The sequence below is a fragment of the Syngnathus acus genome, chromosome 17 (assembly GCF_901709675.1).
Source record: "Syngnathus acus chromosome 17, fSynAcu1.2, whole genome shotgun sequence".
NCBI lineage: Eukaryota > Metazoa > Chordata > Actinopteri > Syngnathiformes > Syngnathidae > Syngnathus > Syngnathus acus.
The window spans coordinates 11,099,785-11,121,948 of record NC_051102.1 but is presented as its reverse complement, the minus strand read 5'-3'; the positions used below and the strand labels follow the sequence as shown (position 1 = coordinate 11,121,948).

At 47.5% G+C, this 22,164-nt stretch overlaps 1 protein-coding gene across 1 annotated transcript; it reads right to left on the bottom strand.

The window, feature by feature from the left end:
* Positions 1–82: 82 nt before the first annotated feature.
* Positions 83–21,981, bottom strand: egfra (epidermal growth factor receptor a (erythroblastic leukemia viral (v-erb-b) oncogene homolog, avian)). The gene is made up of 28 exons (XM_037275717.1): positions 21,713–21,981; positions 10,335–10,486; positions 10,079–10,265; positions 9,880–10,014; positions 9,714–9,782; positions 9,484–9,602; positions 8,964–9,105; positions 8,364–8,480; positions 8,069–8,195; positions 7,914–7,987; positions 7,761–7,848; positions 7,484–7,683; positions 7,232–7,364; positions 7,016–7,106; positions 6,330–6,487; positions 5,796–5,834; positions 5,529–5,673; positions 5,325–5,447; positions 4,877–4,975; positions 4,318–4,503; positions 3,978–4,133; positions 3,639–3,714; positions 3,017–3,163; positions 2,671–2,768; positions 2,440–2,607; positions 1,832–1,879; positions 1,646–1,742; positions 83–1,371 (listed from the first exon to the last, which is right to left on the bottom strand). The coding sequence occupies exons 1-28, from the start codon at positions 21,819–21,821 to the stop codon at positions 1,058–1,060; spliced, it is 3,597 nt and encodes a 1,198-aa protein (XP_037131612.1). The 5' UTR covers positions 21,822–21,981; the 3' UTR covers positions 83–1,057.
* Between the last annotated feature and the right edge of the window lie 183 nt (positions 21,982–22,164).

Here is a 22,164-nt window from a genome sequence, read left to right as displayed (position 1 = left end):
GATGAGTGAATCGCATTTTTTCCAAGATAAGCCAGAACTCAGTTTCAAGTAGAAAAACAAACAAACAAACCACAATGTAGTGTTTATTTCCATAGAAAAAAAAAAGATTTATTCATGATTCATATACTGTACATACATTTCAATGATCACAACTGTGGTGAGTATTTGCATACGGTGCAGCGCTTATATATATATTACAGCGGACTATATTCATATGGTGTATATCTATTTACGTATCACAGCATCATGGATACACGGCTATACCGGTACATGTACCTGTGTCACATCTGCAAAAGTAGGCTGAACAGGTTGCTACATTTAGTGCATTCCTTTAAAACTGGGAATTTCATAGTTAATACTCTCATAGGGAGGAGGGAAAGGACTGGGGAGCTACAGTGTCCACAAGCCTGGCGAGACTTGGGAAATACGATGCTTATTGAAATGGTCACCCCCCACCACATCCACATCCACACACACGCACAAACATGGAAGACCTTAACTGACCTGGAATTTTCTCTCCACAAAAGGGGAAAGAGGAATGTGTTGGGAAGTGGCTTTGTTTTTTGGTCAAGTCAGATCTCGTTTTTTGTAGGTGCGTGTTCAATTTGGTCATTTGTGGCAAGTGGTGCAGTGGAAAGGGCTTCAAGCAATGTTGCAGGTTCTGAACTTATCTTTGCAGGTTGTCAACTCCACTTTTTACTGTTATCGTTGCATCATTTTGCATTTCACCAGCTTTCCCCTAAAGTGGGCAATCCATACATTCGGAGCGTCCATCCAGCATGGCAAGCCCAAAGAAAGGTGAGTTAGCTCCGCCCCCCACAACACAGTGGGCCCGTGTAAAGTCTTGAGTGGTTGCGGGATGTGAACCCAATTTTTTTGGGCTTGAGCTGCTCATTTCAGTTCCCCCTTTTTATGCCAGCTGCGGACGAGTTTGCTTCCTCATTGTCGCCACGATACGTTGTCACTTTCCACCGGGGCTCGCGTGACCTCTCGGGAAGAGTTTGGAAGAGGTTCGAGATCATTGGCGGTACCGTTGGGAAAAAGCACGGCTTAACCATCAGTTTGGGCCCAGGTACTCTGCATTCCCCGCTGCCGGCAGGTGTCCGTTCATGCGGGCTTTGAAGGTGGGCGTGAAGCTGTGCTGGTAGTCGGGGTTGTCGATGCTGTTCTGCGGCTTGTACTTGTGGACGGCGTGGAGCGTGCCGTCGGGGTGGGGCGGGAGCTCGTTGAGGTACTCGGGTCCGTTCTGGAAGCAGTTGAGGTACTCGGAGTCGTCGTCCGAGGAGATGGTGGGAAGGAGGGTGCGCGGGAGGGCGGGGTGCTGGTACACGGGATTCGTCATGTCCGAGGCCGTGTTCTGGTTCATGTAGTCTGTCGGAAAGCATTGGCACAAAACAGCACCTTCAGCGGGAATTGTATATTTGAATGGACTCGACGGCTGAACGTTACAGCCTGGCAGAAGTTCATATGTAACATGTTGACAATAAGACGGAAGGAATCAATGTGCAATGTGCTCTCTGACCACTGGGTGGCACTATTTATTGGCCAACAGAGCACACCTGAGTGACATGGGGTGCTTCAAAGTCAAAGTCTGCTTTATTGACAATAAAGCAGACTTTGACTTTTCTAGCGAGCGCTGGCTCACCTGGAGCAGGCTGGAAGGCGTCGTCATCTAACAGTTTATCCGTGGGATCAGGAATATAACGAAGAACTATACTTCCATCCCGGCTGGGCAACCCATTCTGTAAGCATACAAAAACGGGCTTTTTGGTTTTTTCTTCATGAACGGGTATCGTGACTTTTTGGTTTCTCTTCTTCTTCTTCTTCTTACCACTAATCCATTTCTGCCATTGCACATCCCATTGCTGCTGTTCAGGCTCTGTCGGGAAAGCAAAAGGGTCGCTCAATGTCACATTTTCCATCGGAATCATTACAGAGTCTTGTTTTGGCTCCGAGAGGAACCGCAAAGCTGTCACGGGCAGCGTGAGAAGCATCCGGCCGACTCGGCCCAAGCCGCCGTGACGAGCTGCGTGGCCTCTGTCGTCGTCGTCGCGAGGAAAGCAATTACTTTTAACAAGAAGAGCAAATTAAAACACGGCCTGACCGAGCGAGCGAGCGTCTGGAGAACATTTTGCCGACTTCCAGCACTCCCCGCTCCGCCCCCACTCTTTGCTATGATATGACAAAAACAGAGTCTCTGCAAAGGTAATCACAGGTAGAAGAGCCAGACTGACACATGGCCAAGAGTGAAGCTGAGAAAGAAGAGCTCCACCTGGGAGGAAACGTGGGAGAGCGGAGAAGAATGAGGCCTACTTGTTTGTGTTGAGCGGGGGTGAGAATAACACCATTTAACTCTAAATCTCAGTCACGGACACGCCTCCGAATCAATTCATTCGTCAACGGTGGGTCGGATCTGAGCCGGACAGGGCGAACGCTCACGGTGGAGTGCAGCAGCGGCGTCTGAGATGTGCTCGGGCTGGCGAAGAAGCCGCGCTGCGGGAGCAGGTACTCGTCGGCGTCGACGGCATCCTCGGTGTGCTCGCCGCTCGCCAGGGTGCGGAAGAACCTGTCGTCGGGAGGATTGTGCAGGTGCAAACTCTCGTCCCCCTGGAATGCCGTTAGCGGAGTTAGCCTCGCAAACAGCATTGGGAACAACATTAATGGCCGTACCTGGATGACCAGATAGCGGGGAGGATCCCGAGCCATTTTTGTGAACTCTGCTATTAGCTCTCGGAAACGTGGTCGACTATCTGCGTCGATCATCCAACCTGCACACGTGACAATAGAAACATTAAGCCTTGTAGTTTTTAAAACCAAAATATTCTGGAGTCAATTCCTTATTAAAAAGCACATCAAAATATTGCTGGAGACTGGAACAGATTAATAACCTTTTCATTCAGTTCAATGGGGAAAGATGATTTGAGATATGAGACTTTTTTTGGGGTTGCTTTTCTGTGGAGCAATCTATCCCAAAACACAATGAACGCATTTCAAAGTACTATATTTAGCCACTTACATTTGACCATGATCATATAGACGTCAATGGTGCAGATGGGAGGCTGAGGCAAACGCTCGCCTTTCTCCAGCACGCCGGCGATGTCGCTGGCCGGAATGCCGTCGTACGGCTTGGTGCCGAATGTCATCAGCTCCCACACGGTCACGCCTGCGAAGAAAAAGGAGAAGTCACTTGGCTCCTCGCGTGCCATACCAGCGTGGAAATGCGAGTGACAGGATGTGAGCAAAAATGCCCCGCGGTGTCCAAATGTTGACAAATGGGATGTGGGAGTTAGCAGGAGCTATCTGGGGAGCTGAAAGGGGGGGTGGGTGGATGGGCTTGCTGATGACTTGGACAGAAAGGTATGAGGAGCTAGAAAAGCAGATGAGAAAGAAAGAAAGAAAGAAAGAAGCAGCGTTTTGTTGTGTTTCCATGACTCTGCAGTTTGTACACGAGTGGAAGCAAGCTGGAAGAAGTACTTGTGTGGGCTGATGCCATATTGGCCAGCTGGGAGAGCTGCATGTGTGTGTGTGTGTGTGTGTGTGTGTGTAAAAAAGGAAAAAAAAATTCTCCCATCTCATGTTGTGTTGTTAAACGCTGACAACATCCAAAGAGAATATTCCAAGAGCTGTTTTTGACTGACCGTAACTCCAAACGTCGCTCTGGTGTGTGTACGTCCTGTTCAGTATTGACTCAAGAGCCATCCATTTAATGGGCACCTGCAAAGAAAAAATCAGAAACATAATTGAAGGTCACCTTTAGCAACACAAGAATCCAAGCCTGAGGATGTATTTCCCGTACGAGTCTTCACGACTTATCCATTGCGCTGACAATCGTCTCTTATCCGATTTGTGTTTTTTCCGGAAACTATTTCTATTTCTTATGCAAGGCTTAAGCTGACAACAAAACCAGAGTGCAAAACGAACTGGCTTGAGGTGTCAAAAGAATGAAAGGAGAACTCCAATGGCATTTGACCACCAACCTTGCCTCCGTCCGCGTGGTACTCTTTCTCGTCGGCGTTGAGCAGCTTGGCCAAGCCAAAGTCGGTGATCTTGATGTGCTGGGGGGTCTTGACCAGGACGTTCCTGGCCGCCAAGTCACGGTGGACCAAATGGCGCTCCTCCAAGTAGTTCATCCCCTGGAGTCACCATTTCAGGTCAAAAAGCGGCCCAGCCAGCCAGCCAGCCAGCCAGCCAGCCAGCCAGCCAGCCAGCCAGCCAGCCAGCCAGCCAGCCAGCCAGCCAGCCAGCCAGCCAGCCAGCCAGCCAGCCAGCCAGCCAGCCAGCCAGCCAGCGCTCGATGGAGTCCAACTGGCTTCTCACCTTAGCGATCTGCACGCACCAGTTGAGCAGGTACCCTGAGCCGATATTCTCCTTGTTCTCCTTGACGTAGTCCAGCAGGCAGCCAAAGGGCATCAGCTGGGTGACCAGCTGCACGGTGGACGTCAGGCAGATGCCCAGCAGGCGACACACGTGCGGGTGCTCCACGCTGGCCATCACGTAGGCCTCCTGGGGCGGGCAAAAGGAGCCATAAGAATGGCACTTCAAACAATAAGTGCCAGACCCTGCGAGAGTCTGGAATCAATTCATTGGCTTTCCTCCGGGAACGTTTGAACAACCCGTGGAGTTTTGCATTCATTTTCCAGAAGGCCTTGAATCACAGCAACGCCCACATGTGTGGATTGATCATGGGTTTCCTCCAGTGAGACACTTTCTCCGTTTACACTCAAAACAAGCGGCTGACGTTTTCTTTTGTTTTTTAAAATGGGAGTCGACTTACGTCGAAGATGTGGATTGATCATGGGTTTCCTCCAGTGAGACGCTTTCTCCGTTTACACTCAAAACAAGCGGCTGACGTTTTTTAAAATGGGAGTCGACTTACATCTAAGATCTCTTTGTTGGCTTTGGGCGACGTGGCCTCTCTCAAAACCTTGATGGCCACCGGGATCTTCACGTCTTCTCCCTCTGGCACCCAAAGGCCCTGCGCCGGTACACAATCCAAGTCACATTTCAACTGACCTTAATGAGCAACCTGAAGATTTATGACTAAGTCAGAAAACCGTTTCCTCCTTCCAGGGGTCATAGACTAAGTCCAATAAGAAATCCACACGAGCAATAAAATGCTGGCCGATCAGAAAAGGAATAGCGTCACTGATTTAATCTTATCCTAAGCCTCCAAATGTGCACACAGGAAGCCAACACGTGACGGCGCCAGTTAAAAATGTGTCTTTTAATTGAAAAATTGACAGCAGATGTGACGCAAAGTCAGAGGAGAAGTTCTTGCTAACCCTGCCGTTAAGAAAAAAAGAAGAAAAAAAAAGAATGATTACCTTGTAGACTGTACCAAAAGCCCCTGAGCCCAAAATTTTGATTTTCCTGAATTCAGGTTCCTTCAGGATGCGCAGCAGGGCTTGGTTGGGCGCCTCGCCGCTTGGGGTCAGCGGTTCTACCAACTGGAACGACAGCGCTCAGATGTTACCTCCAGAAAAAAAACACTAGCGTCTCTCTCTTTCGCTCTCTCGTCAGGTGTTTACCTCTTTCTCCTGGAGTAGGCGCCGCATGGTCCTCTTCCTCTTGATGTGGCGTCGGCGCAGCAACACGACGACCAACAGGCCCGCCAACAGGACCGCCAGAAGTCCGCCCACCACACCCGCCGCAATCATGGACAGACCCGAAGTGCTGAAGAGGAGGACCGGCCAAAGCCATAATTAGGTCAAAGACGTTTCCTGTGCTCGCGTTGTATGCGGAAGATGAAAACACACAAATCAAATCAAGTTTGTAAATCCGCGTTGTTTACTTACGTTTTACCTTGGCAGCCTTCACGACCGGGCCCCACGCACCTGGAAACAAAAATCCAACGTGTATTCAACACGCCATCGAGGCCATCTTCTCAAGCGCTTGCTTATCTTAAGCATAGCTGAGCCTGTTGCCAGGCAGATGTGCCTTCAAATGAAAGAAAAAGCTTTTCTTAAAATAACTCTATCTCTAAATAAAAATGAGCATGATTATCCAAAGCCAAAATAGTACAAGGCACTATATTTTTGGTCAAGAGAAAATGATGCTAAAGTTGTCATTTCCACCCTCATCCGTTTTCATCATCAAAGCCAGAAGAGGATGACTTGGAACCACATTTGGTCACTTCAAATGAAGGCGCATCTTATTAAACAGCAGTGGAGCCAAATGATTTGGAAAAGTGGTGATTAAAGTGAAAGTCTGGCTATGTACTTAAATATTTGAAAAAAAGGATGTGGTCATTTTCCGCGTAATGATAATGATTAAAAATTGAAGTTAGCAAAGCAAAAAAAAAAATGGATGGATGTCGTCTATGATGTTACCCTTGGGTGCAGTTGGGGTGACACAGCCGGCACACTTTGGTGTCATCTGCGTATTTCCACACCAGTGAGTCGTCCTCGCCGGGCACGCCTTGAGGGCAGCGGGACACGCAGAAGAGTCCGTCCTTGAAGTTGGCGCACTTGGTGCAGTTGGAGGAACCCTGGAAGACACGATTGAAATTAGGTGGCAAATTTTGCTGTCTGTCCCTAAATAGAATTTGGATTTTAAAAATGTCTTTATTTTATGATTTACATATATCCATATTTTTGCGATTTATTTTTTCATTCCTAATGCGTAGACCAAAAATAAGCGACATACAAAAGCACTTTTTTTTTTTTGACTTTGGATAAAAGCCTGAGCATTGCTAACAATCAAAAGGTGACGAGAAAGGTGTAAGCGATACGGCACGTGTTCCAACATCGCAGACTTTTTTGTTGCTGTTGCAATCAGGTGCAGTAAGACTTTGCGTAATCGTCTGTTTCTCAACAGCGGCACGAGCCTCAACGCCAGCGTAGACGAGAAGGAAAGGAGTCAAGCGGGAGGCACGTTGCTCCGCCCCTTATTCCAATACACTCTGTCCTCGGGCCGCGTCGATTTAATCATCGGGCTGCCCTCCAACAATTCGACACGGATTTCATGTTTTTTTTTGTAAATGCCGTTTGGAATGAAATGTCTCGGCGGCGCGTACCGGAGCAGTGCAAGTGGTCGTCCCGTTCATATGATGACACTCAGGGTGACAGGCCACGCAGGTTTTCTTCACCACGGCCTCCCGTGGCTCCCTGCAAATCCAAAGTCATGTTTGACAAAGCCACGTGACAATGTTTGTCTTGTGTCAGCCGGCCCGCCGCTTTGTCATAACAAAGGGCTCGTTAAACACGCAGCACACTGGACCGTCCTCCCTTACCCTTCCAGGATGTTGCAGGAATCCACGCAGCTGCCGTGGCGACTGCGATCCCGACACGCAAAGCACATGTCAGGGCCGGGACCCCAGCATCCGCGGCTCGTGCACTTACCATCGCATGTATGGTTTCTCTGAGCTGGAAACAAACAGAAGAGGATGATGATGATGGCAAAAAGCTAATCATCCAGACATCATCAACCAACACAGGACATTTCAAATCGCACCAATTTGGGGGAAATTCTTCGACTTATTTACCGCATTTGCCAGAGTCAGCGTTTTCGCCCACGGTCGCGGCCTGGCCGACGGACTTGAAGAGCGCTTTCCAGTGGCCGCCGTCGGTGTAGCAGAGGTTCTGGTTCTTGATGATGACCACGTCGCCGTCGCTGATCTCTTTGAGGGAGCGCAGGCCCAGGTAGCTGATGTCCAGCTGGGTCACAACCAGGCTGCGGCTTCCCCTAACGGATGACCACATTTTGATCGTGAAATCAGCTCTTGAAAACCGATGAGGTCATTTTGAAATCAGCGTCTTTACCGCTTGGTTCGTCCTCGAATGATTTCCAGGTTCTCCAAGGGACCGAGGCTGTTCATGCTCGCGGGCCACGTTTGAATCCACAAGTATCCTGGAACGGCAGCGGTCTCGTCAAGCGCCAACACAAAGAGCAGACTTTGGAGGAGAAAAACTCACCGGTTATTTCTTTAACCGTCTTGAAGACGTCCAACTGGGCGGGGTCCATCTTTGGCGTCTTGGTGTACGCGTCCCTGTAAACAGCGGGCAGATTGAGGTCGGCGCTGCGCTGCGCTGCGGTCGTGCGCCGGGAGGCCTTCGACGTCCCGACTTACCCGTGAATGGAGGTGCGAATTAAAGCGATGTTGCCGTTGATTTTGGTGCAGTTTTTAAACGAGTCGATATTGGTGGCGTTGACGGAAAGCGTGTGCGTCAGGTGGCCCGTACCCAGCCCGTTGCATACTGGCAATGTAGTGAGCCAAATAAAAATAAATAGATAATAAAATACAACAGAGATGAGTAGTTAAAAAAAACATGCGATTACTGGACAGGATCTAATGATTGACAGGTGCTGTGAATGAGTAGCCCCTCGCCGGTTGGGATGCACAGTGCCAGGTGGGGTGGGCTCACCTTTGGGGCACAGTCCATCACATTTGGCACACTTCCTGACGCCGCCGTCCTCCACCTCATAAGTGTTGCCGCTGCACGTCCGCACGCACGCCCCGTGGTCCGTCACCACGTAGTTATCTGCCAAGATTGAGAAACACACGAGCGCTTTTGCTTTTGGGACGGTAACGCACTGCCTATCGGCAGGCTGAAGACATTTAGGCTACTTAACTTTAGGTGGGGGAGAAATAACTCCCCTTACTCGACACTTAACAAGTTTGCCGTCACGCTCGTACGTGGGCCAACTTCAAAATCAAAGCCTAGCAAGTTTATCGCTTTCTATTATTTGGCGTGGCAGCGTGTAGTAAGTCAATGAAATAAATGGGATCTTGTCAGCATCGATTTGAGAGCCAAGGTCCTATTTGTTTGGACAGTTTGGAATTGCACGATGTTGACTTGATGGGTTGAAGTGAGTCAAACAAGTTAAAGTGAAAAAGAACAGATGTGACATTAACAAGCATGGAAAGAATCATTTTCTTTCCTCGTCCCCATGGTTTATCATTCAACTGAGAAGCGGCTAACGTCTAAGCCAAAAACGTAAACAGTGAGTCTCAGGAGCCTTACGTGGGCAGCTCTTAACACAGGTGGCGCCAAAGTTGTACTTCCCCAGCGGGTTGGGCACCAGCTGGTGCTGGTTGGGGTCGTAGCGCATGAGGCCCGGGCAGGAGTCCTTGCACACCCCGTCGTCCTGGAAGTCCCGACAGGCCTGCGGCGCAAACATAGCGGAGGCCGAATGAAAACAGTCGGCGCGGCGCGGCGCGGCGCGGCGCGGCACGGCACAGGCTGCTTTAAATACACATGCTAATAAGGCTTGAAGATGGGAGTTTTCAAAGAATGAGCCTCCCCTCAAAGGACATAAAACATGGGAAAAGTAGCTGCTGTAAAATACGCTATATAAATCGAGTTGGATTGGATTGCAGTGTAAGGATGGTCAGTGTGAGACAATAAACGCCTTCTTACGAGAACAAACAAATAGGTCGAATTTGCTACATTACAAGAAAAAGCTGTCGTATTATATATGTATATATCCTGAGATATGTGTCAAATGTTAGGAGGATAAGCAAAGGCGTAATCATCTTCTCACCAGACAGTCGGTGGGGCGCGGTCCCGTGCATCCCGCGGCGCAGTGTTCATTGCAGCAGTCGCTGGGAGAAGGTCCTCGGCACCTCTTGGAGCACTGCTGCGCGCAGTTCAGCTTGGTTACTGCACAAAGGGAAGAAAACACACAATATTCGTTCAAGTTGGGACCAAATCGGAATCGGACGTATTGTCTCCATTGTCTTAGCCTCGCATAAATGACAGAAATGATCTTACAAGTCTGACAGTTTTGGGGTCCAGGTGCCCAGCAAGAACCGTTGAAACAGCTTTGGTCACATTTTTTACCTGTGACAAGAAAAAAAGAAATAAAAATACAAGCTTTTAGTTTTGTCTTAATTGATGCCTAATAGTACGTACGTATTGCGCTCAGCGCATCACTCACAAAGCGGGTTGTTGGTAGCCACGAGCGGCAGCTCCATTTTGGCTTTACTCTCCTCGTTAATGATGTCGTACCACTGGATGGTCTCCACGTTGCACAGCTGGTTTTTGCTAAACATCACACCTCCTTTGATAATTTCTGGAAAAGACAAAGCGCATGAAGAATGTGCACTTGACTGAGGGGACGAGGCGTCGGCGCAGACCTGTCAGGCTGGTGAGAAGGAGCTGGCTGGTGCCCTGCCCCAAGGCTTTGTCATAATTGGCCAGCACGGTGAGGGCGAAGCCTCCCTCGTACAGCGAGTGACCGCGAATGATGCGCAGGTTGTCCAGCGGGATCCTGGAGGCCGAGTTGAGGGCGATCAGCACGTAGCCGCCCACTTCCTCTATCGTCTGTCAAGTAGCAAATGTGCAACGATTGGACCATTTGATCATCATCATCTCATATCATATCACTTTTACCCTGAGGAAGGACAAGTCGCGCTCTTCTCCCATGTAGGTGACCTCCAGGTTCTCCAGGACCACCGTGCAGTTGCTGTAGGTCTTGACCATGTTCAGGTAGTGGTCCTCTTTGGAGCCCAGCAAGTTCAAGCGGTTGGTGATGCCTTGACACACTGCCGGGAGAAGTTCAAATCAACATCTGGAACTGCGTATGGGGCATCTTGGCTTAACTCGCTCATTTGGACATTTGACAAATGATTTGGAAAAAAACAAGAATGCAAATGTCATCTTTAAACACCAAGAGAAGCAAACGCAGCTTTGTGGACTTTAGAGCATTTGGGTGTTTGATTGGAGATAAGTGCTGACTCAACAACAAGGTTTTTTTTTTTTTTTTTTTTTAAACGAGTCTTCCATTGTGGGCTGAGCCAGTCCGACGGGTTCTGACCGGCACTCAGCAGGAGTGGCCCGTGCTGTGTAAAGCCCTGGCGGCGGGCGGCACTGCCATACGTTGGCTCCTTTATGAACTGGTGATGGAATTGTTTTGTTTTGTTTGCGGGCTCCTTTAAAGTAGAGATTTATGGCTTTGCAAGCAAGCAAAGACTCTTCCAGATGTGTCACGGAAAGTGGACGGCTGTACTGTAAAGTCTCCCGGGTTGCATTCCACAACAGGTTAGCACTTGACTGCCAAACAGACCTGACCAAAACCTCCACAATTCTCGATCTATCAGAAAAGAAAAACACGACAAGATTGAAGCTACGATGTTACGAGAAAAGGCCTACTATGACTTCTTTTTAATATTCTCAAGAAACTGATCATAAAGTTCTCAGTCAAACTTTTAAAGCACCCACCCAACTACAATGAGAAAAGGGAGCCTAAGTGGACGATAATCATATTTGCCCAAACAAAAAAATGCACAAAATGATGTTGATGATGGCAGATCCATTTTTCAAGGACTCCGATAACCGACTTGATCATCGGTATAAAAGTCGATTCGAAACATATCCGATACCTGCAGCATGAATAAAAAAAAAAAAATCTGGCCCTTTTGATCAGCAGCACTCCGTTTGAGATGATGCAAAGTACTGAATGAGCAGCAATTAGGACGTAAACATCTGCCTGCCGTCATCCTCTTTCTCATGAGCTGCTCCCCGAGGGTCCTCGCCCCACCGAGAGCACACGAGGGAGCGTTACATTCATTAAAGGAGCCACGTGAGATACAATTAGCGCCGTAATTATTCCTCCAGCCAAAGCACCCCGAGCAAACGGCGTGTAGACACGGCACAGCTGCTTTTTTCCCCACGACTTGACTTTATTCTGATTCACAACAAAAGGTGGGGCAAGGAGAGTGACGTCAACAAACATCCCACCAGGTTAGCCACGCAAGAAGTGGGGGTGTTGCAACGAGAAACAAGCACAGCCGCAGAACAGCTTCTGCTCAGATTTCATAACGGGCCCTGCAGGTGGTAAATGGCCTGATAGCCTGAGATCATAAAGTCACTTCCTTATTAGGCCGCCGCCGCCGAGCACAAAACAAGGTCAGGCTGAATCAACACATCAACCGCCGCAGTTTGATTTTTCCCAAATGGAAGCAATAGCTGAGGAAAAAACAAAGTGGCCTTTTTATTATCTCTGCAAAGGCTGGATTTGATTTACTCTTTGAAATGATTGAATGCCATTTTAATGCATTTGGTTGGTTTTTTTTCTTTTTACTGTAATGATTGTATTTTTATTTCTACAATGTAGTTTTCCCAATTACAACGAGTAGAAAAAAAGCAACACACACTTTGGCCTTTTCCATTGTACTCCAAACTACCTGTGGCACAGCACACGGGCGGGCGGGGCTTGTGTTGACGTTGGGAACAGTGCAACAGAGACCAATTGGCCATTGCGTCACCTCCTGCTGCAGTGCTGCCTTCACAGGTAATAGCAACTCCAGCAGGGAGTGGCTGTGTGTGCGTGCGTGCGTGCGTGGGGCATTGAGATTATTCTGATGGCATGTGTTTCAGAACAAAATGCAGTTTAAGAAACGTGTCCCTCAAGTGGCAAGCGGCAAGCTGCTTTCCGAACGTTACCAAAAAAGGGTAGCATGCAAGTTGTTGTTATGATGCAAGTGGTGCTGATTTATCTGATCTTCTTTCTTCCATCTGTAAGCCAAAAGGACAGCATGCCAAAGTGAGAACTGGAAGATTTGGCGCCAACACCGCAAGCCAGATAAGTGAAGAGTTCAAATCAAAGGTGGCCCGAGTGGGACATAAATCCAAGTTTTCTTCGCTCTCAATTACACCTCATATAAAAGCGTGTGTTGTCAAACAAAACAATAAAAGTCCACACGTTTCCTGGGACAAAAGCCGTCTAATGGTTTCTTTTGGACATACTTAAATGATGGCGCGTTTTACGAGCGAGCGAGCCGCTTCCTCTCGTCCGCTAGCTGCAATTGAATTAGGCCGCATCCAGAGGCTGCTCATCCAATTATGTGAAAACTTATACATCATCAAAGGAGGATGCTAAGTGTCATTCGTGTTGATTTCCTAGTCAACAGGATTACGTAATGTAACCTGGGCCTTCAGTCCTATCGCAAACTCCTTATTTTTATAATAATAATCTGTGAAATCTCAAGCAATATCAATCTGCTGCCAACAATTTAGGGCAGCTGTTAAAAAAGGTGTACTGCACATTACTTCCCCCTACAGGTTTGGAGTCGATCAATTCATGACTGAATCTGGGTTTTTTGTCGTTGTTCTTTCGACCACCACGTGTTGGGGTCTTTACCAAAACACACCTGTAGATCAGTTATGGCATTTAAAGTGGGGGGGGGGGGGAATCCATTTTGCTGTAAGTAGCATTATTCCTAGAAAACATTTACAAATATATGTATATCGCCTCCCTCCCTCCCTCCCTCCCTCCCCCAGCAACTGCCACTTGATACGAGTTGAGCAAATCAACGGCAACTCCCATGAGGAAATATGCTATATGCATTTCACTGGTGTTCAACGTTGTCTTTTTTTATGAGCATGATTTGAAAGGTATCAGTATCTGGTTGGTTTTAAAAGAGGAAATACTTTTTTCCTGTATGAGGGACATGCCTCGGGCCCTGACAGCAAACGTCAAAGAAAAAGGTGGGAGGGCTGCAATAAAGGACCGGAGGATTTGAAAGAAGAAAGGAAAAAAAAAGAAAAAAAAAACCCAAAGAAGCCTCCTCTGACATGTCAGGAAGTTACTCTTTGCACTGGATCCGCTCCAGGCGGCTGGCTACCCTGTGATGCTGGACCAGATGGTAGCCGATTCTCGTCTCCGGGGGAAGAGGAGGATGGACGGAATCTAACATCATGAGGACAGGAAGTGATGGAAAGGGAGGGAGGGAGGCAGGGCGGGAAGGTCTCAAAAGTAGAAAAGCATCCTTCCATTGTTTATTGCGATTGAATACGTCGCGCAGTTAGCAAGGTCATGCTGCAAAACTAACCTCTTGCTTTTGCAACCTTCTTTTAACTCTTTCTTAGCCGGCTGACCCTGCCCTGGGACAGGTCTTGTTTTGAGACACACAGAAAGCACTGCAATTGCAATAAAAGCCACATATGTATGTCCTACAGGACCATTCAATGAGAGAAAGGCAGCAGAAAATCCAAATCCCAAGACCACTTTTATTTTGATGATGAATTCCACTGTTACTGACTCACCGGATGCTCTTTTGTTGGTTAGCGTTTAAACGGCTGTGGTGAATGATCAGCACACAATATGTAACTATGGATTCTCTGCTTCAATGGCAGTGGGGGACAAATCCACCTTATTGTGAGCCAACTGGCCCCAAGTTCATTTATTGCTATTTGGTATACACAGCTGGACTCCGGCTCGGCTCGGCTCAACTCATCAGCGTAGTATATCATCAGTCGGATAAATCCCCCACAAGTCCATTAAGTCCGGCACGGAGGCCCCACAAACAATCTCCATCCTGTCTTATTCAAAACCCACACGTCCCGCTTCCCAATTGAGAATTCCAATAATGCAGTCGGCACCATTCTCTTGGCTGAACCCCCACCCCTCCCACCCCACCTTTGCCTGTTAAAGCCATACTCCTCTTCATTCCCACAGGAAGCAAGAGAGGAAGGCCGGGAGAGGGAGTGGGCGGTCAGCACGCTCCTGCTAACTCACTCCTCGACACACACCAAAAAAAAATAAAACTCTCACACTGTGACAGAGAAGGGAAAACAACCGCAGGCAAAAACGGGACAATTCGGGCAGCTGTGATTTGGGAATCCCCGGTTGGTTTGCTTCAAGCATTCCTGGTCTGAGGCCCAGGTCGGAGAACATCAACACAACAGGAGGGACCGATAACTCCTCACTCACCCCAGCTCAACAAAAAAGCCATCATCAGGCTGAAGAGCTTTCTTATTTTTAGAGCCAGCGCTGACGGGCTCATTTCTGCCGTGGCTTCGTCGACTCATCGTCGTCACAAGAGACCCCATAAAAGGAATATGCCGTAAAAAGCCCGCGGGAAGGTCGGAGAGAGAGAGAGAGCGAGGGAGCTTTACTTAGCCCTTAGTCACCATGTCAACCTCTGTGTTAACCATCAGTGGGCCGGCTCAGGCCGGGCCGGGCCGGGCCGGGCCGTTAAATCCACAGATGATCCGACGCTTGCTGGCTCAGAAGAGCCGAGCAACTCGTAGCTTTTTATTTGGAATTTTTTTGTTCTCACCAAAAGTGTGACCAATTTGGTTCACACAAGCAAGCAAAGAGGTTTTTAGCAGGCTGGTCGGCCGGCCGGCCGGCCAGCCAACCAGCCAGCCGGCCGGCCGGCCAGCCAGCCGGCCAGCCAGCCAGCCGCCCTCCTGGTGACACATCAAGCTGATATGTTTGTAATGCAGCAGCAGCAGCATGCCACTGCCAAGACTCAGGGGCCTCCGCTAAGTATTTTCCATCGTGCAACGGCGGATTGACAATCAGCCATGACTGTGGGAAAAGTCAAGCCATTATAATCATTAGTGCTTCACGCTGAAACACAGAAAAGTAAGGCGATTATAGTAGTTATTGTTTGTGCTGTAACAAGAAATGTGATCTCTTCTTCTAGAGTTACTCACGACTTGGCCAGCATCAATTTGGACCAGATGCACATAAAAGTCAAACTATTACAGCACGAGGAATAGGATCAAGTTTCAATTTTGAAGCAGCTGGGGAGTCTTAGCGTGGACTAACAATCATTTGTTGGGGTAATATAGTCATGGTTTTCCGTGATGACTGTGAAAGCATAAAAATCCATAAGCACTTGATCACATTCCATAGTCCATTCTGTTTTGGTTGGCCAAAACATTGCAGACAAGGCATGCCTCAGCCGTGTTATCCTCCCTCCCTCCCTCTCTCGCCAAAACAAAAGCACACATCACGGTTGACGAAGCCCACCAAAACAAGACGGGAGCTTGTTTGAAATGACTGAGGAGCGCTGTTGTTTCAAGGCCGCCCCCTCACGCACACAGGGGCTTTTGATTTTGCTTTATCAGTCAGTCAGCCCAGGTAGCAGACAAGATGTTTAGTTCGCCCTTCTCCATGATGTTATTCAACACAAAAAAAGTCTACAATCAATCAAAGATGAATAACATTGACAAGACCCTTTTTAATGGTATATTCACTGCTATGTATCGGGCCAATCAATAATATTCTTCAACAGAAATTCATCAAAGTCAAAAGTCAAAGTCTGCTTTATTGTCAATTTCTTCACATGCCAAGACACAAAGAAATCGAAATGACGTTCATGACCCTTTTTTTCAAATTTGAGCAGGTACTACCAGATACTTTTCCAAGTACCTCGTGCGCTAGATGTCCTAAAACTCTGCTAGCCGCACATGCTACGGCTAACATGAGCTTCCCCTGCAACTGCCGTTTAGTACCATAGCTCAGTCTTCATTTTGCTGCAGCGGTCTGTTTACTTGCTGCCCTTGGTAAAAACAAAACAAAACAAAACGGAGTGGTGGGCACTAGGGCCAAGCAAGAACCCATGAAACTAACACACAGTTAGCATCTGCCAAATGATCCAGAAATGATCCCTTGGGATAAGTTAGTAACTAATGGAGTGGCTTGTTTGCAGGTCTATTGACCCAATTTCTTTCTTTTTTGATCTTGTGTCTGGACCCCAGATGACTGAGATTGCTATGAATTTTTTTATAAAACATCTAGCTAATGAACTCAGCGGGGACTTGATGTGTAGTGGATCTCCTCGAGGTCAAGAGGCCTAATCCTTCCTGCTTGGCACTGCTCCATTTATGCACTCCAGGGTATTTGCACCACAGGGAACAATCTCTCCCTAACCACAAAAGGGAAAGTGGTTTGTTGTGCACGTTAAAGGCGACATTGCTCATTTGAGAGTCAAGCAGCTGTAAGTCAAACGAGTTAGCGCAACCTATTTTTGCGGAACAAGTTCTTTTCCGCCTGCAGGTCTTTGGATTTAATCATGAAACCATTTGGCAAAGGAGAGTGAAATTGGAGCGCAACGAATACATTTGAACACTGTGAGACTTTAGGAATCTCTCTCTACAAACACGAAGTGGCATTTTCCATCAGCTTGTCGATAAATAGCAGTGACGGGAATGGCATTTCACAACGCCGCCGACGACACGCCCAGGAGGTGATGGCGAGCTCGGAATGTTCCGGAACCACAGCCAGAGACGAGATGACATCTTGTTCTCTTCCCCCGCAACACCCAGTCAAGTGATACCGCCGGCCGTCGTCATTGACGGCTGAAGACATTCTACTTTACGAGTGCATTTGCTGCTGTATTTTGATATCAAGACAAATCTTAAGGCGGATTTTTCAAAGCCTTTCTTTACCAGAACACAGGGGGTGATTGTCTCGCTGGCTGTGGCGGCTAACTGTTTTTAGCATCAGCTAACCACCACAGATTAGGATGACTGACCACATCCCACACTTTGGCATCAACTTTGTTTCCCGCTGGATTAGCAATGTGACAATGAGTTCGGTCCCCGAGGGTCTCCTAGCAGACAGAACCTGCCGGAAGGAAGGAAGGATTACGAAGCTCCTGAGCGAGAATGGCATTCGCAGACATCAAACGTGAACTCCGAAGAAACGCATTTAGGGATGCGGCGCAGTCAAAAGCCACAGCCGATGCTATCATATTAACACGGCTGGCTTTCAGCACCTGGCTGAGTCTTTCTGTGTGCCACAAGTGGCACCTCGTTCCTGTCGACAAACGTGGTCAAATGCAGCCAGTCCTTGATCCTGCTCCACCACCGACTTGTTTGTCTTCCCATGGAAATAATAGGGACTTTTCTGCCAAAAATGCTCAAATGACCTAAGCGACTATTCAGAGCTTTTCATGCATGACTTGGATGAAGCTGTAAAGAAAAAAAAAAAAGAACAACAAGGCCTTTGGCAGCGTGAAAGCCGTTGACTCGAGTGAGATGTCGTTGTTGACACAGGGTTGTAAAGTCATGTCTACATGCTAAGTTAAGGTCATGCACAAGACAGATAAGTCTGTGTCAAAAAGGCAACAAAGTCTTGAATCAAGCTTTTGTCTCCGTCCCAGGGTGACGGACTGACTGCTTTTGGGAGGACACTTTTGCCTTTGGAGAACACCCTTCTGTTTACAAGCCTGTGGGCCACACAAGAAGAAGTGAGATATTTCAGCTCCAGCTTGAACAAAAAACTTTGGAGATGCTCGGTGAGCCATTGTTCTCCTCGCGACAGGAGATTCCTCTTCGGGGCCAGCGATGTCAAGAAATACGAGCGCACATTGCCCGAAAAGGGAAGCGCTGACGCAAACAGTGGAGCGTAAATAGCCATTGCGGACTCCAACACCTTCAGACTTCCATTTCTTGTCTCAGCTTGAAGCATCAAGGTGAAATTCAAGGTCAAGCTGGTCATTTGATGCTGAAGATAGTTTATGAGAAGTAAACAGTAGAGGCCCTATTCTCTTTTGGTTTTCTCAAAGTGCCACACTACACCTGATGAGTTGGGAAGATAACCAGATTTGTTTTCCCCCCACTCATGGAAAGGCCATAAAATGGAGCAGCTGGCTTTGTTTCTAAACATAAGACACCAATCTGTTCAATGAGTAACCAAGACTTATTCCACGTATACACAAACTAAAGAGTGTCTGTGTTTTTTTGTGATGTGTTTGCACTGCCTGCACCACTATGTTCGACTGGAACGGAGTGGAAGGAAGTGCTTTATCTATGCAAATGGCACATTGCTATCTACTAAGTGGATTTCTGCAAACAGTGGCTGTCCCTAAAATAGCTCCGAGTGGCCCGATTGATCAAGCAAAAACCAAACAGTTCCCAAAAATAGGAGGCTCGCTTTTCCCATCACTATGACATACAGAAAGTGCAGATGGAATTGGTCAATTTCAGTCAAAGAAGCACTGGTTGCTGTGAATGCCCCCCCTCTGAAATTTCAAAATAACCCCGTTTTACCTTGCTCTAGCCGTTTGCCTGAAATCCCACTTTCACACGGCCATTTTTAACACAAATACATTGGAATAATAAATAAGAAAGAAGAAAAGTTTCACTTCTTCACAATCCTTCTGCAGGTTTCAGATAGGGCACAAAAAGCTGCTAAGGACAGAGGCGCTATTGTGACACCAGAATCCTTCACCTCAACACAAGTCTCTTCAGCACCGGTGTTTTTGAAGACGAGAGGGGGTGCATGTGAGAAATGATCATCCGACTGGCCCAAAGCACAAAGCCGCATTTTCAGCGTCTGGCAAGTTCATCAGGAATAACGCAGACGGCAGCTTCTCCCATTACACAACCACTGCCGAAATCCATCTTTTCCCAGAGCGATTGTTTTAATGATAAGCAAAGGCTTGTTTTTATCATGGAGAGATTTGTGAGTGATGAGGATCATTTATTGGGGGGGGGCACCGAAGTCATGAAAGGGTCAACTTTTGTCATGAAAAACGGGTGTTCAAATTTCACAGGGATGTTGCTGAACCTCCTCACATTCAATATTAAAGATGATGGTATTAGCATTAGCACAGAGAATGATATGGTATAAAAGGGGTAGGAAAAAACAAGCAATAGCTTCTTCCTTCCCCTTTTTTGAACATAAGATAAGAGGAACTTTATTAATCTCACGTGTGAGAAACTGCATGTAACAACAGCTCGATTTACAGGAAGGTACAAGTTGGGGGATAAAAGTGCAAAAAGATGTTGATTTATGTGCCTTATTGGCATAACATGAAATTATGTAAAAAATGATTTTGTGTTTGGTCGGTCTTAAATTTCACTTCACTTCACTTCACAGCATTTTCGTAGCGCCTGACATGATGGTCACTCTGCAATGTTGTATCGTGGAACGCCTAAATATTTGTTGTGTCTCATTTAATGCCGTTTTTGTTTTAAAGCAACATTTGAAATTGTAAGACACTATTTTTGACTATTATTCCAAACTGCCATGCCCTCCTTCCATCTGCAACTGAGTCAATTACTGGCACTCCAGCACTTGTATTTGCAAAGAAAAAACCCCAATGAAAACCATCTCAATAAAAAGATCTTGATGCTAAAAATGAGTGGGGGAGTCTCGCTTTTAGGGATTAAGGATTTAGCCACCGACACGGCCTTCAGATTAGTTTAATCTATGACAGATTATCCCGCCGACCGCTGGGCCAGAAACTCAGCAGGTTCACCTCGTGCCCGCGCGTTGGAGAGACCATAAAAAGAAGAATTTTTACAGTGGCGACATGTCATCTGGGGAAATAGCCGCCGCGGTGAAGCTGCGGGTCACCGACAGGCTTACCGCAAATGACGGCAGGCCGCACGAACGGGCCGGGCCGGGCCGGCGGCGTTCATAAAAAGAGGTTGAGGGGGTTCAGGATCTCCAGGTGTACCGCACCGATCTTTGGCTAAGCAGAAGAAGAGTTTTCCCGCACCAAAGTCATGCAAGCAAACTAACTGTGCTTGAAAGAAGAATTTAGAGGTTTCAGTCTGACATCTTGTTGCAATAACGCCTTGAGGGAAAACCTTGACAAAGCACATTTAAACATCTGCTTCAGTGCTGGAAAAAGAAAAACGAGCGCAAGCAGGAACTACGTAGCATCTCTTTTCAAATGGAAATTAGACTCTCTGCTTGTCCTTTTTGTTTTGAAGCGCAGATATATTTAGTGTTGCACACAAAGAGGGAAGAACAAGCACTGGCTGGGTGATTCATACTAATAGGAACTTGTCATTCGGAAGTACGGTAACACTCCTGGTCACTTTCTCTCCTGACATCTGGCCTTGCGAGGCCTCTGAGTCACGCAATGAAGATAAATCGCAACTTGGAAAAAAAAAAAGACCTGATATTATTCCAAGTCATGAGTGTAATGTTTCTCAGAAGTGATTTTTTATTTTTTTTCTCCCTGTATCACACTCAGAGTCATTTTATGCAGTCACGGGACAACAAGCTACATAGGGAATGATAAGCAAGAGTCCCAAAGTGACATTTGGCTCAACTTTTGTTTTCTCGCCGATACAGACTAACGCCAACTGCGTTTTAAAGGGCAGGTATGATTGCGCCCTATGAACTCTGCCTGGCAACAACAAGAAGCAAGCAAGATGACAATTGAAATGAAATTGAGCAATTCTATTCAACCTCTGCTGAGCTAGCTAATATTTAATTTCCAATAAGATATTACAAATTGTAGTTGCTCCCACAGATGATCATCAAGTTTTCCTGGTATGTTAGCCTATGCGGATGAGTAGTTGACCAAACTTCTTTGATGGACTTGCGGTTTAGAAAAAAACAACACATTTCCACTCAATTAATTGGTATTTCCATGCCGACTAACTTGTGGTTAGTGCCTCATCATCAGTTTTGAAAAACACAGATTGACGCCAGGCAAATGTTAAAAAGTCATCATGAGGCACAGTTCAAAGACAAGGTCATAGTTTGATAAAAAATAGCAACTAGCGATTCATCGAAAATAATAATAATCTTTTGGGTCTGCATTAGACCTATTCGAATTCTGAAGTGTGTCAGTCAGGCAAACGTTGCATTTATTGTACGTGACAGCGTGAGTGCGCTGCATTCCTGCATTTCTATTGCATTTGCATTGCGATCGGGCCAAACGGCAAAAGTCATTCCAAAGAGAATCCAAACAAAACAAGACACAATTGAATAATATGCCACTGCAGTCACAATAGGGTTGCAAAAAGCATTTGGGCCAGATGTGCAACCGTTGGCCGCCAAGAGTGACGCTTATTTACCGGAACCGAGCCTCAACCTCAGCCGCCGTCTCAGCGGCAGCGGCAGCAGCAGCCAGACTGTGAGAAACTTTTCCCCAGCCAGCGCCACAAACGTGGACTTTTGAGATTCCCCAGCCAGTGCCAGCACCATTGGCAGTCCCTTGCCTTGCCTTGCCTTGCCTTCCCTTCCCTTCCCTCCTTCTTCTTCTTCTTCTTCCCCACTGACATACCTTTCTTTTCGGCAACAAGAGGCGAGCAGAGCAGCGAGGTGACGGTGAGCCACCCCAGAAGGCGGCGAGCCATGGTCCGGACGCCGCTACCGAGAAGGTGCCATGCCATGCTCCGATCACAGCGATAGAAGTAGCTCCACCGTGTGTGTTCACTACACACCTTCTACTTTTCTTTCTTCTTTTTTCTTTTCTCTGCTAGGAGAGGACTCCCGGACAACTTTGACAGCTCCTCCTCTAAAACGCTCTGCAAGCAGTTGGAGCGCCGGAGGAGGACGACTTGGGGTGACGTCACAAGAGGCAGGGACACGCGAGCCGCAGGTACGCGCGCGTGCGCGCGCACACACGCTCCCTCCCTCCCTCCCTCCCTCCCTCCCTCCCTCCCACATAGGGGCAGCGAACATATTAGATAGGATACGCATTTGGCAGGACGCCAAGCTCATTTAAAACTGCGT